Below are 14,642 nucleotides of genomic sequence, written 5' to 3'. Positions count from 1 at the left end.
TGGGCAGCCAGCAAGGGGGCACTTGATGAGATTTGTGACTCAAAGTTGATATGCAGAAAAGTAAAGTAATAACACCACAATGCTCTTTGTATTTGACATAAACGAAGGCAAACCAGTAATAAAGTTACCACACAAAAATGGAAATGAGGTGAGTATGGAGCATGAAGTATTCACACATGCTATTAACTCTTTAGTGAGAAATACACAACATAATCAAGATCAGTATACAAAAGTATTCTAGATTTTATAAACACACAAATTACGTTTGAAGTGAGGTTAGAAGAGCGCTCTTGTGAACACACACACACACACACACTTTAATGGTCACAGAAGGGAGAGATCGGAGGATTTCTTCAACGAGCAAGTAATCATACACATTTGCAGATGCATCAAGCTGCCAGGAGTGAGTGACAGATACAGTAGAGAAACAAACAAACAGTGATTTGAGTATATTAATTAGCTTTTAGTGGTGCTTAAATTTAGGGATTAAAATTTTAACTGGAAAAAAGTTAACCAAACACGCTCACAAAGATATGACACCGTATAGTTTCAGATTTTAGGCAGCATGCAGCAAGACAATTCTGAGTTCAAGATTAATTCTTTAAGCAACAAAATAACTTTAGTAAGCTCGGTGACTATTAGATCAGCCTGAACATATAAAAAAGCACTATAATTGTAGGAGGATATTATATTGCAAACTAGATGAAAAACAGACAACTGAATCAAACACTATAGCAATTTAATTACAAGGTGTTAGGTTTAATTCCTGTAACAGTCCAGTTATGGCTCTTCGAGGATTTCAAATGTTAAGGCTACTTCAGTGCTCTCTTTTCTTTCCTGTTCCGAGTGTAATCTTGCTTGATATCTATTTGGAATCCGGTATTTCAGTAGCATCCATGGAAGTTAAGTTTATTAAATTTGGTATATTTCAATATATAAATCCCATCAGCACAGAGGTCTGGATTTAAAGAAACAAAGGTCTGAACTTCAGAAGAGTTCAGTATTCTAGAAAGGCAATACCTTTGTTCTCCAAGGCCAAATTCTGACTTCCTTCGAAGTATCTTCCTATGGCATCTCAGAGATAAATATTAATTTTCAAATCATACTCTGCCATCTGTTATCAGAGGAGTATTCTGGTGTGGTGATGATCTTTTCTTGGCATATTTGCTCTTTAGGAAAGCTCTCTTTCCCAAAACTGCTTATTGTTATGACCTTGGACGTTAAGGTCCAAGACCCAAGTTCTTGTTCATAAAGGATTCTGGTTAAAGAAAATCACTCTCTCTCTTGGGAGAGTGGAATCAAACATTGAGCATTTCTCACGGGAAGCAGGACTCAAGTGAGTGTGTTTGGGACTTTTGGACCTTTGGATGAAGACTCACCCTCGGGATTGCTTAGATAAAAGACAAAACTCCTCAACTGTATTTAGCATCTCTTTTCATACATTAATTCCATTCAGCTGTAATGGTGGGCTAGCCCAGCTCTAAAAGGAATTAGTTTATTGACACTACCACCTTCCATCACATCGCAAAATTTGGGGATATACCCATCTCGGGTTGCAGATGATAAATGTATCAATTAGACATATCAAAGCATCATTGCACGTTTCCTACCCATCCAGTAGGTGGCATCCAAGCTTTAGAAAAGTTAATCTTTCCAAGTGCTACACAGTAGAACCTCAGAGTTACAAACACCAGAGTTACAAACTGATCAGTCAAGCACACACCTCATTTCGAACCGGAAGTATACAATCAGACAGCAGCGGACCCCTCCCATCCCCTCCGCCCCCCAAAGCACAAATACAGTACAGAACTGTGTTAAATGTAAACTACTAAAAAAATAAGGGGGGGGGGGGCGGGAGTCTAAAAAAAGATTTGACACGCTAAGGAAACTTTTGTGCTTATTTCATTTAAATTAAGATAGTTAAAAGCAGCATTTTTCTTATGTGTAGTAAAGTTTAAAAGCTGTACTAAGTCAATGTTCAGTTGTAAACTTCTGAAAGAACCACCATAACATTTTGTTCAGAGTTATGAACAACCTCCATTCCCAAGGTGTTGATAACTCTGAGGTTGTACTATAGTTCTTTTCCTGGAGTTTAATTTCTTATTTGGAATTATTAATTAAAAATATAATACTAACAGAATTGCTTGAGAAGCCTTTTAGCTTTATTCTCTGTTGCTAACTCTTCTTGAAACATTTAATCAGATAAAATTTTCCTATATTTTGTTGTAACTTGGTGACTATATTCTTGAAGTTTTCCTTCACTTTCAAGTTTTAAAGATTATTCTTTCTTCTTTCACTTAGCTGTAATTTGGGAAGAGTTTATCCCATCTTTCAAGTGTAGGAAAGAATTCTCAATTTGATTCTAATTTTAAACAACTTCCAAGTTCATTATAAAATAACCTAATTTCAAACTATTAAAATATTCTAGCTATTCTAGGCACTGTCCTTGATAACATTAGTAAAATAAACAAGAAATCTATTTCTAAAACTAATAATATTGTCTAATATTAAATTCCCAACTTCTATTCTCAAACTTCGCACAATATTCCAAGTGCTGAAATGTTTATTCACACACTTACAATCACTTATGCTAATAACTTGAGTATAATCCAAAAGGGATAAGAATATTTACTTACAAATATAATGCTTATAACAAACTTAATTCTATACAAGTTGGTTTTATTACAAGAAAGGAATTCAAGTTTATCACCTTAAAACTTAACATAAAGGGAATAGATTATTTGGTTTCAGTAGTTCCTTGTTCTCAGGATAGCTAACACATTTGGGTAGGATTCTAATCTCAAAATCTGAGACTCTTTGGTGGAAAACGTTGATATTAAAAACATGTAAGGAAGTAAAGAAGAAAGTATTTAATTTACAAAGATGGCCCCCAGGATGTCTGGTTGGTTCACACATAAGGAATTTTTCCAAAAATAAATTTGGAAGGTTTGTTTACCTTCAGATATCCTACAGTTTATAGTCTTATCCTTCCTTGGTAGCATCATGTTATTGCTTCTTCATAGCTAATAGGAGCAGTATTTACCTCAGTATGGAGCTTAAATTACAGCCTTTTTGAGAACTTGTATGCAACTTTGTAGGAGATGGATTAATTTATTTATTTTAGGATTAAACCTAAATGTCTGTTGACCCTACATCTTACTTTCCAATTTGGTTAACATATTAGTTCATCATCATAGATTATCCAAAGGGTCAGTAAAAATTTAAGAAAAAAAAAGGGGAAGGGAGTAAGGAGGAGTGAATTAACTTTTCTTTAGACAATGGAATGCTGAGGGTGTTAAATGAGGACCACCTGTTGTCCTTACCTTCAAAAACAAACATATGGTTGTAAGGAACTGAAAAAAGACTCAGTTACATGACAAAGGAAGAAGATAATATACCAAGTCTAACATCCACGATTCATTTGCAGGTAACTGTGGCCTGAAACTCAGGACAGGCCTCTGGTTTGGTTCAATGCAAGATTCAAAAGTTAGCTATTCCCTTATACCATTATGTTATAACTTCTAAGTTAAAGAATATCAAAATTGCATATTCTGGGGTCAAACTGACTCTTTTGGTATAGGTCCCTTACTAGACAGAGATAGCAAAACTGTTAATGATGCACAGAAGACAGACGTGTTCAAAATAAATGTCTGTTTATTTGGAAAGAAACAGGATGATGTACTCCCATCATATAAGGATGATTAAGTAATTTCCAGTGCATTAGTAACTAAAGAGGATGTTGACAATCTACCAAGGATAAACATCTTAAAATCAGCAGGCCTAAATAACTTGCTCTGAAGAGTTCTAAAAGAGTTGGCTGAGACTATCTCTGGCCTGTTGATATCCATTTTCTATTAAATTTTGGAATACTGTGGATATTCTGGAAGAGTGGTGAATCTGGTGCCAATATTCAAACAAGGTCAGCAGAATGACCCAGGTAACTATCAGCTGGTTAGATTGACAAATCCTTAGTAAAATAATAGAAAAGCTGATACAATATTGAATTGATAAAGGATATGAATAGGATTAATGCCAGTCAACAGGATTTTATGGAAAACAGGTCCTGGCAAACAAATCAGATTCCATTCTTTGAGATTACAAGCCTGGTTGGTAAAGGTAAGTGCATAGATGTAATATACATAGACTTTTGCAAGACATTTGATTTAGTACCATACACCATTCTAACTAAAATATGAGCATTATAAAAGATCAGTAGAGTACATATTAAATGATTAAAATCTGGCTGTGGAAGTAGTGGTGTGTTTCTAGTAGGGTTCTACAAAGACTAGTGCTAGGTCTGATGCTAATCAATATTTTCACTAATGGTATGGAAGTAAACAGAAAGTCACTGCTGATAAAATATGCAGATGACAAAGATTGGTGGAGTGGTAAATAATAAGGAGAAGGTAGTCAGACAATCAACCAACCTGTCTCAACTGGTAGACTCGACCCATTCGAACAAAATGCATTTTAACACATCTAGGAATAAAGAATACAGGACATACCTACAGAATGGGGGACTGTGTCCTGGAAAGCAGTGACTCTGCAAAAAACGGTTTATGGGTCACAGTGGACAAGCAACTAAACGTGAGCTCCCAGTGCGTTGGCGAAATGGGCTAATGTGATCCTTGGATACATAAACAATGGAACAGTGAGCAGGAGTAGGGAAGTAGTTTTACCTCTGCATACTGCATTTCTGAGACCGATACTTGAATACTGCATATAGTTCGTGTCCATGTTTTAAAGAGGATGTTGAAAAATTAGAGAGTGGGCAGAAAAGAGCCACAAAAATGATTGGAAGGCTGGAGAAAATGACAAAGTAAGAGGCTTAAAGAGTGCAGCCTAACTTATCAAGAAGACAGAGATGACTTGCTTACAATGGGGACAAAATTTCAGGTATTAAAGGACTATGTAATCTAGTAGAGAAAGGCATAACAAGAATCAATGGCTGAAAGCTGACGCCAGACAAATTCAAATTAGAAATTATGCACATATTTTTTAACATGAGGGTAATTGACCACTGGAACACAATCTACCAGGGAAAGCAGTGGATTCTTCACCTCTCGCCATCTTCAAATCAAGACTGGAAGCCTTTCTGGAAGATATGTTTTAAGCCAAACACAAGTTACTGGGCTCAACACAGGGATAACTGGACTAAATTTAAGGGCCTGTGATAGAGAGGACGCCAGAGTAGATGATCTAATGGTTCCTTCAGGCCTTAAATTCTATGAATCTACTTTATTTATTTGGCTGGCCAAGTTTTAAAAATACCTTAATTAAAATAGAAATTGCTCCATACAGTTCAAAACATGACAAAATATTAAAATACTAATTCAAACTGAAAATTTGTGTACTATAAAATTAATATTAAATATGCATGATACAAGAAATTATTAAATTCATATTCTGATTCAGAAGTTATGGCAATAACAGTGAATTAGAGATTCTGGACTACATTAGCTATTTTTCAAGAACAATACCAATGGACAAAGTTTACATTTCCCAGAGGCTACCACTATGTATTCCTTGGCTCCCGATACTGGAATGAATTCGGCACATGTGTAAGGTTACAGGCACGTAGATCAGATTGCAGAATTCAGGGCTTTACTTTGTTTTGTGACCATATAAAGATTAACTGGAATTGTGTAACTAATAAGATAAATAAAAACCTAATACTGCGCTAGACACTAGCTCTCCATAGCATGTTTTCAGTTGTATATTTAGTATTCCCTCTCCTCAGGAGCTGATTAAAACATCTATTGAGAAAACTAGATATATGGTATTAAAAATCAATCCAATGGTTGCCCTGAGGGAAGTATAAAAATGGACTATAACTCTAGAGAAACCTAACTTTTTAGGGAGAAGTTAAATTTTTTTTTAAATTTTCATATTGTACATTTAACTGAGCAATACCAGAATAACACACATACTAGATTTGTGTGTGTACTGTAATCCATCCATGACAGTGAAGCTAGTCTTTAGGGTTTTACTAGTTTTTCACTGTAAGTGGCAAAGACATCCAACTACAACAGACTGTAAAAATCTGCCATAAAAAATAAACCATGTCCATCTTTTCATATTTTCATTCCTTCTTAGCCTATAGAGTTAATGGATACCTTTTTCACATTGAGAATTTGCTCTTCAATGGATTCTCCAGCCTCCTTGCTGTCTGCTTCCATCTCCTCTTTACTTTCAGTTTCATCTTCAGTAGTAACAGGTCCATTTTCACATAATGGAGTTTGAAAATCATCATCAACCAAGGGAGGGTAACTGTACTTGAAAGTATCCTAAAATACAAGAGTATTTAATTCATGTGTGTATCAAAAGGAAGGAAAAGTGATTTCACTAGCATAATTAAAATACAGATCTTATCAGGGTTTTTTAGTCCTTTTACACCTCGTACATATTTCATTTATACATTTTAAGTTCCATTTGACCCATGGGCAAAAAGTTGATGTTGGGTTTTGTCCTCTATAATAATAAAAATATGATAATCCTCTAACACAGCCACTAATTTATAGTTAGTGGCAATGTTTACATATTCCCAAAGAGACTGCAGAATTTGTTCAGAGTTGAAATTTGGTACTGAAAAATCTTAGGAGGGTTGTGGGGCAGAATTAAACCAAATTTTGTTTTTACATTACAAAAAGGCAAACTTAAAACAAAATAAGAAAAAAAAGTGGATCTTCAGATTTTTTTGTACTTCTGTAACTTTATAACAGGTTTGGTTTTAAAGAAAATCATGCAGACAGTTAGTCCATGATTTGGATCTCTAAAAACTAAAACAGACAGCCTATTTATTAATGTTTAAAGAACTAGCATTATACATTAGTTCATATCACACACATGATACATCGACTATAGTTAAGGCTAAGATTTTGTCATGGTTATTTTTAGTAAAAGTCAGGGACGGGACAGGTCACGGGCAACAAACAAAAATTCATGGAAGTCATGACCTGTCTGTGTCTTCTGCTGCAGCAGCTCCATGGTTTCCCCTGCCACTGTGGTGGCTGAGAGCTGTGGGGTTCCCACTCTGCCTGCAGCAGCTGGAAGCTGCAGCCCGCCCCCACCCCACCCTCAGTGGCTGGGAGCTGCAGGGTGACCATATTTCCCGAAGAAAAAACAGGGCACCCCCAGCGCTCGCCCTAGGCGTCACCCTCTCCCCACGCAATGCTGTTGCCCATTGCTGGAACTTTGAGGAGGGCCCCCTCAGGAGTCTGTCACCTGTCGCTGGAACCTTGCAGGGCCCTCCCCTCCCCCCCATCGCTGCTGTGGCCTGTCACTGGAACCCTGCCAGGGCCCCACTGGCTGCCAGCTCCAGAGTACTGCAGCCCATGGGGCTGAAGCAGAGAATGTCACCGATGTCTCTGGAAGTCACAGATTCTGTGACTTCCATGACCTCCGTGACATAAACGTAGCCTTAATTATGGTGGATTATTTTTAAAAAGGAAAAAAGGGAAAGTGTACTAATCTAAACACCATGTTCAAAACACCTAGGCCATGTCTATATTGAGGAAATGTATTAAGAAGTTCATACTGGTTCAAATTGTGGTAAAACCAGGGTCAGTCATGGGACTTTGCCTGCATTGCACTGCCAACCAATTTTACCACTGGTTGAACTGATTTTTTGGGTCAATTTCCTCAGTGCATAGATTCCTGTGAACCACAGGTTCAAGAGCCACCAGAAGGTACTTAAAGACAAGCTGCTCAAAAAAGTTTCAGAGGTTCCTCTTGCTCTGCTTCAAAGACTTGGAAAAGATGGAAACAAATAGCTTCCAAACAGGTCACAGTAGCCAATACCAATGAAAGAGAAAGTTTTTGGGACACGAGGACTAATTAATTACTTGATTTTAAATGTTCAAATTTTGTTATGCCTTGATCTTTACAGAGAACTAGTACGTAGGGTGGTTCTGAACAAAAATGATATAAAGTTATAGGATTTCCTCACTAACTGCTTACCACTGTTTTGTTTTGTGACTGACACGTATTTTGTTTATGATTTAACAATATTTTTTAAAAGACACTGCAATCAAGATTTCAATTAAATAAGGTCCCAAGCTTTTTAATAATGAAGACTTCAAAATGTAAATAAAATGCTATGGCTCATCATTATGATTTCCCCACCCCTGTTGATGCTGACCACTAGAATTCCTATGTAGCAGCACGCCTTTTTACCCACATATGCCAGGGGAAAGAGATATGGGAAGCAGATGACAGCAGAATCATCACTCTCTAGATACTGTCAGTTTCCGCATCTCCCTCAGCATACAGAAAACACTCAACCACCCCTCTTCAATCCCTGGGTTGCTACTGCTTCTCGCTCCTTGGGAAATGATGCCTTCAGATGTTTCTTGCAGGTACTGAGAAGAGGATCCAGAGAGACATCCTGCCCAAACAGGAGTTTAGGAAAGTGGGTCCCTCATGCCTCCATATCCCTGAGTCCAAGGAACAGAACCCCTATCTTGTCTCAAGAGGGTCCCTCAGATAGCATTCTGCTATGTTTTTCTTTAATGATGGTGTATTAATATTCAATATGCACTGCAGCGGGGAAAGCAGATTGTCATTGCCTATCTCCATCTCTTCTGCAGAGAGAAGAGGTGATGCCATCTCCCCCTATGGCAGTGGTATTACTTTTACCCTGCTTGGGTTTTAAAAAAAAAATTATTATTAAAGGAAAGTTACAAAGTTTGAGGAAAAAGGATAGGAAATCACAGAATTACTTGCTTTTATTAGCTTGGTGACAAATTTATGCCCCTTACACAAGTTGGTTATCCTGCATCAGCATTTAGAATGCACTATATTGTGTATGAATAAGGCTGACAATAACGCAGTACTGGAGTGCAGCATAACCAGTTGGGCTTTACTTTCCTTTTAAAGAAGTTGCCAAGTACGCCAGGGTTTTAGGACACTTGAGATGATGGGCAACAGAAGGAGCTAGAGAGGGTGGAAGCCCAGAGAAAGGATTGGAGGGTCTTCGTTCAATCATGGCTTTGGAGGGAGGTGAGAAACAGCAGTTGTGTACACTCAAAACCCTCTTTTTCCTATTCACACTATTAAAATTCCCAAAATGAAGTCACCAAATTAGGGTTGCAGAATTACTTCCTACCTTACAAAAAGAGCTATGAAAACGCTTTTTTAAAACTAACATACCAAAACTTTGAAAATCATCAGCTGAGATTTTTAAAAGAACTTAAATCATTAACAGTTAATTTGTAAGTTTATTAATATCAAGTGGACACTGTCAGACACTTATCTGAAAAATGCTAGCTGGCTCTACTACAGTGAGTGATCATGCAATTTATATCCACACAAAAACTGCATGAAGATATTAATAATTACAAGGTATTTTAAAATTTCAATATACTTACAATTCCACCCATGTAGGCAGGCAGATACTCTACACTGATGTATTCCTGCACTTCATTCTTGTTTGTAAACTTCAACATACTTATCGCATCTGGACCAAGCCAACCCTTCACAATTTTAAAAGCAGCTAGACAAAAAATAATAATACATAAGCTGCCTGAAACAAATACTGCAGTTTTATCTGCCATTGATAGCATGTAAATAAATGCTCATAAAATGTTAGGCTAAGCACTGAATTCAGTGAAATAGCTAGATGTCCATCTAGGGTTTCTTTACCCGCTATAAAATGTCCCACTAGGCAAAGAGCACATGCACATACCAGGATTTTGTGGTATAAAAAAAAACTATTGGCATGAATTTACAAAGAGTGCTTTGGTGTACTACCTGTGAATGGCAAAATCATAACCAAGTAATACAGGTCATCATAAATGTGTGCCGATAAAATCTTTATAATGTATCATATATTATGTACAAGACACATTTTCTGTAGGTTTGATTTGTGTTAAGTTTTCTTCATTGGTACAATTTGCCTCCCTCTGCATTAGTACTTGAGACCAATTACACAAGCTTCAGGGGAAGAAAAGTAAGTAAGTAAATAAATATCAGGTGCCTCTTGCTTTTGCAGAGAGGGATTATTTACAAGTGGTAGCTCGTCTTCTGAATGTATTTTCTCTACAAAGCCACACAGCAAGAGTTCTGCACTCGGTCACTTGGTCATGGAATGTTTTTGAGTAGTTGTTGACTGTTAGGTAGTGCCCTTGACAACAATCCATAGAACAAGAATATTAATATCCTGTGTGCCTGCCCCCCAACCCCACTTCCCAAAGCAGTACCCCTCTACACCCAGAAACCTCATTTGGATGTGTGCTCCAAAACTGAAGAGGTGGCTCAGTGAAGGCAATGTATTTGGGCAACAAAAGTTATTGTTGGTACATAGTCCGCTTGCGATATTCTTTTCCAAGTGCCCCACTACAGGAGACTAGCTCCTTGGATAGTAACTGAAGTACTGCCCACCCAAAATAAGCATCTAATCTTGTCAGGGGCATAGTGACTTGTGAAGGGGTGTATTGAACTTCATTCAGCAGCTCTACCCTAGATAAGGGCCAGGACCTCTGCTTGTGAAAGGGATCTCTGAAAAGGAAAGGAGGAATGGGACTTGGCATGGTTTCCTACTGGAAAAAGCAGCACAATTAAAAGTTGTCCGGGACATATGCTACACACAGGGTTTGGGGGCAAGAAACGGACAAAAACCCGTTTTTGCAAAGGTGGCTGAAGTAGGGGAAGAAACGAGGCTTCTTGAGAATTTCTGCAAGACTTTGGGTCTCTGATGGTAACTTGCTCGCGAGGATTGCTGGAAATGTCCTCTATGAACCTAAAGCAAGCTGGCTCAAATTCCATGACCCAGACATTAACGTGATTACTTACATCCTTCCCAAGACCTCCTCAGACTATGAACTGAAGCAGTGACAAGTCAAAGACAAAATATTTAGCCCTCTTGAATCGCAGACCAGTAATTTATTTTGGAGAGGAAAGGGAAGGTGGAGGGTGAAGTGGGTAAGGAGAAATTTTGGGTGGGAGAAAAGTTAGGAGAATGAAGCATTTCTCTGGTAGGTTTGTTCTTTTAAATGGTAGCGGTTTGAACCTGCTTAATGTAAAACTAAAGTAGTCTTAATAGAGATGCACATACAGCAAAAAATTTTATAGCTATGCACGCACATGCAATATAGAGGAATAAAACTTGTCTAACAAGTGTTTTGACTAGGTTGATTACTGGAGTACACGTATCAGCATAGATATATATGGCAATTATAAACGTCATGCATAGGCCCTAGCCTGCATAATGTACTGTTTGGATTTGGCCACAGGAGAAAAATATTTACGAAGCCTAGCAAGTCTGGACCTGGAGAGGATTAGGTTTCAGGGAACCAGAAAAATGGAGGCTTCAAGAAATAATCTACATATCGAGGGCTTCCAAGATATGCAAGTGACGAGGGGGATGCAGGTCTTGATCGGCACTTTGAAGACTTTAATTTTTGAGTCACAGTACACTGTGCCAGGAAGCTGCACATTAGAGCATTCAATGACCTAATAATTGACAAATGTAAAGTACCGTGTGCTTAACTAAAAGAAAAATTTGGCCTATGCATTAGTTATATATTTCTATGTATACACACAATAACATTTTATAAAGCCTAAGAAAATGAGTTTATGTTTGAATTAATATCATATCAGAACAGGATTTTTTAAACTTATTACAGAAAATTACAAGTATTTTTAGTTTAGTTTACTTTAACTTACCATTCATTATCCATGGCATTTCAAAGATCACTATCTTTGCTGCAAAGACAATAGGAAGAAGAGATAATTGAAAAGAAAGATATTATTTCTATATTAATAACAAAAAGGGGAGAAAGTGTTACTATTAGAGGATTATTAAAAGCAGAACACTCCGTTTCCATGGTTACTTTCTTTAGGAAAAAATTAGCTTTCCTCCATCTGTATACAAAACTATCCCTATGGTAAGATGAACAGAAGTATTAGGAAGCCCACTGGAAAGCATAGCATGTATTGTTTTATGGGATAATTTTGCCTTTTTTGTATACCAGGAGTCAGAATGGTTACCCACATCCTGAATTCAGGGAATTCATTTAAATTACTGTATTAAATGCCAGATGAAAGATGCAAATAATATGCATCTTTATTCTAATGAATAATTTCATTGTGTGAAATACTAACAATTAGCAACTATAACAGAATTATACCTTCTATTTTAAGAAGCAAAATGGCACTCAACTAAACTTTAAAATGTTTACAGCTACATTTTCACTTGAAAAAAAATTAAATGAATTCAGAAGTCATGGAAGAGAAAAATGGCAATACTGACTGAAGCTTTGTATCTATTAATAATGAAGGTTAAAATGGACAATGTGCAAGTTTTTCCCCATACAGCCCCACCAATATGCCTCAACTCTGTCATGGAGGGATCATCTCTGAGACAATAGGAAAGAGTCCATTTCCACTCAATCTTTAGCCTCTTGGCTGCTACAGAGTGCCAACTGGTATAGCAGTATCTTCCAACTTTTGAAACTGAAACTGAAGAGGAAAGGGACAGAGATGGACAAAGAAAGAACGGGAAACAAGACAGAAAAACAACACAACTATAATATTGACTCTGAAAAAGAATTGGGAGTCATGGTGGATAATCAGCTAAACATGAGCTCCCAGTGCAACGCTGTCGCCGAGGGGGCTAATGGGATCCTTGGACGCATAAACAAGAATATCAAGTTGGAGCAGAGAGGCTATTTTACCGCTGAATTTGGCACAGGTGCGACCACTGCTGGAACACGGTGCTCAGTTCTGGGGTCCGCAGTTCAAGAAGGATGTTAAAAAATTGAGAGGGTCCAGAAAGATTAAAGGATTAGAAAACCTGCCTTATGATAGACTCAGGGAGCTAAATCTATTTACCTGTTTAACAAAGAAAAGGTTATGAGGTGACTGAATCACATTCTGTAAATTCCTACATGGGGAAACAAATATTTAATAATGCACACTTCAGTCTAGCAGAGAAAGATATAATGAGATACAATGGCTGGAAGTTGAAGCTAGCCAAGTTCAGACTGGAAATAAGGTGTAAATTTTTAAAAGTGAGGGTAATTAACCATTGGAACAATTTACTAATGATTGTGGTGGATTCTCCCATCACCTAAATTCCCTGTAAGCTGTGTGGCCACGCAGCAGCCTGTTAAGCGTCGCACAGGGAATCTGCCCAGCCAGGACCTGCCATGGCCTGGGGAGGGGCACCACAGCCCCAGCCCCAACCCAGCCATGGGGGGCACCTATCCCACAGCCCAAGCCCTGGAACTGCCACAGCAGGGAGAGGAGCCTCTCTCCCCATAGCCCAGGTGCTGCTGTGGGGGAGAGACTTAGGGGGAATACTTTCTCCTCGTAGTAGCCCCAGGACAGCCTGCACCCCAAACCCCTCATCCCCGACCTCTCCCCAGAGACTGCACCCCCAGTCGGAGCCCTCACACCCCTGCACTCCAACCCTCTGCCCCAGCTCTGAGCCCCCTCCCACACCCCGAACTCCTTGGCCCCACCCCACCGCATGAATTTTGTTATGTGCACCAATATGAAGGTGATGCATCACACATCACCTCCATATTGGTGCACATAATATGAATTCCGCACATGTGGGAAAAGTTAGAGGGAACACTGCCCATCACTGATAATTTTTAAACCAAGATTGGATGTTCTTCCAAGACATATGCTCTAGGAATTATTTGGGAGACATTGTATCATGTGTGATATACAGAAGGTAAAACTATATGATCACAATAGTCCCTTCTGGCCTTGGAATCTATGAATATTAACTCAATGCTTATAAAAATTCTAAAACTGGAACAACTGGGTGAATATGTACCTCCAAAAATACTTGTTTTAGACTCTTTACTTTTAATACAAATCCATACGTTACATATGAATTTCAAACCAAAATTAAGTTAATAAATGTGTGTTGTAGCTCTGCTAACCAGTCTGAGGGTGTGATAGGGGAATGCTGCACATAAATTCACTTTTCTAAAAGACATTACTACTGAACTTATTTATATGCTGAACTACCCAGCCCTCATGGCACCTTGTTTCTGGGGCACGTCAAACACATTTCTGGACTTTATTTTGGTTTTACCTTTGCAGTTCACACATGCAAAAAGTAATATTTACACATCTCTTAAAAAAAGAACCTCTCTCCTCATAGTTATGAATATTTACATAATAAAAATAACATTGTATAACACAAAGTCTATAAAATTGTATCCCCCTTAGAAAGGATAATATACATGACTTACAGAGGTAATTCGGATAATAAACTTTAAAACAGTTGATGATGAACCGAATGAAGTCCAAGTCCTAAAATAAAGGCAAAATTAATAATAATAATAAATGTAGTACAAATTATAATTCAAAAACCTAATTAGATAAAAACTATGAATTTTGTAATAAAGATTTTACGAGATAAGTTCACAGTTAAAGTAAAACATAATAAAATGCACAGGCTATATATAGGATATTACTTTTCAAATACTGCCCCAACTTCCAATGCAATGCTACTCATTCAGGAGATGATTCTGCAAAGATTTATACACATGTTTAACTCTGTAAACTGAAAGCTGTTCTAGTGACTTCACTAAGACTACTCACAGTGCATAAAGTTAAGCACATGTACTGTATTAAGTCTTTGAAGAACTGGGGTCTCAGGAAAGGGTCAGGAGATTTTCCTA

The 14,642-nt window shown here is 37.7% G+C and overlaps 1 protein-coding gene across 4 annotated transcripts in view; it reads right to left on the bottom strand.

The window, feature by feature from the left end:
* MOSPD2 (motile sperm domain containing 2) overlaps positions 1-14,642 on the bottom strand; it is a 62,454-nt gene that overhangs the window by 22,256 nt on the left and 25,556 nt on the right. For all 4 annotated transcript variants that reach the window (XM_073355660.1, XM_073355640.1, XM_073355649.1 and 1 more), the window contains 4 exons: positions 14,211-14,271; positions 11,665-11,703; positions 9,369-9,493; positions 6,117-6,287 (listed from right to left, as the gene is read on the bottom strand). In XM_073355660.1, coding sequence (XP_073211761.1) covers positions 6,117-6,287; positions 9,369-9,493; positions 11,665-11,703; positions 14,211-14,271 — 396 coding nt within the window. The remainder of the gene's footprint in view (positions 1-6,116; positions 6,288-9,368; positions 9,494-11,664; positions 11,704-14,210; positions 14,272-14,642) is intronic.

This window comes from Lepidochelys kempii, chromosome 1 (assembly GCF_965140265.1).
Source record: "Lepidochelys kempii isolate rLepKem1 chromosome 1, rLepKem1.hap2, whole genome shotgun sequence".
Lineage (NCBI taxonomy): Eukaryota > Metazoa > Chordata > Testudines > Cheloniidae > Lepidochelys > Lepidochelys kempii.
Note: the sequence above shows the minus strand (reverse complement) of the source record. Positions and strands in the feature narration are given on the sequence as shown.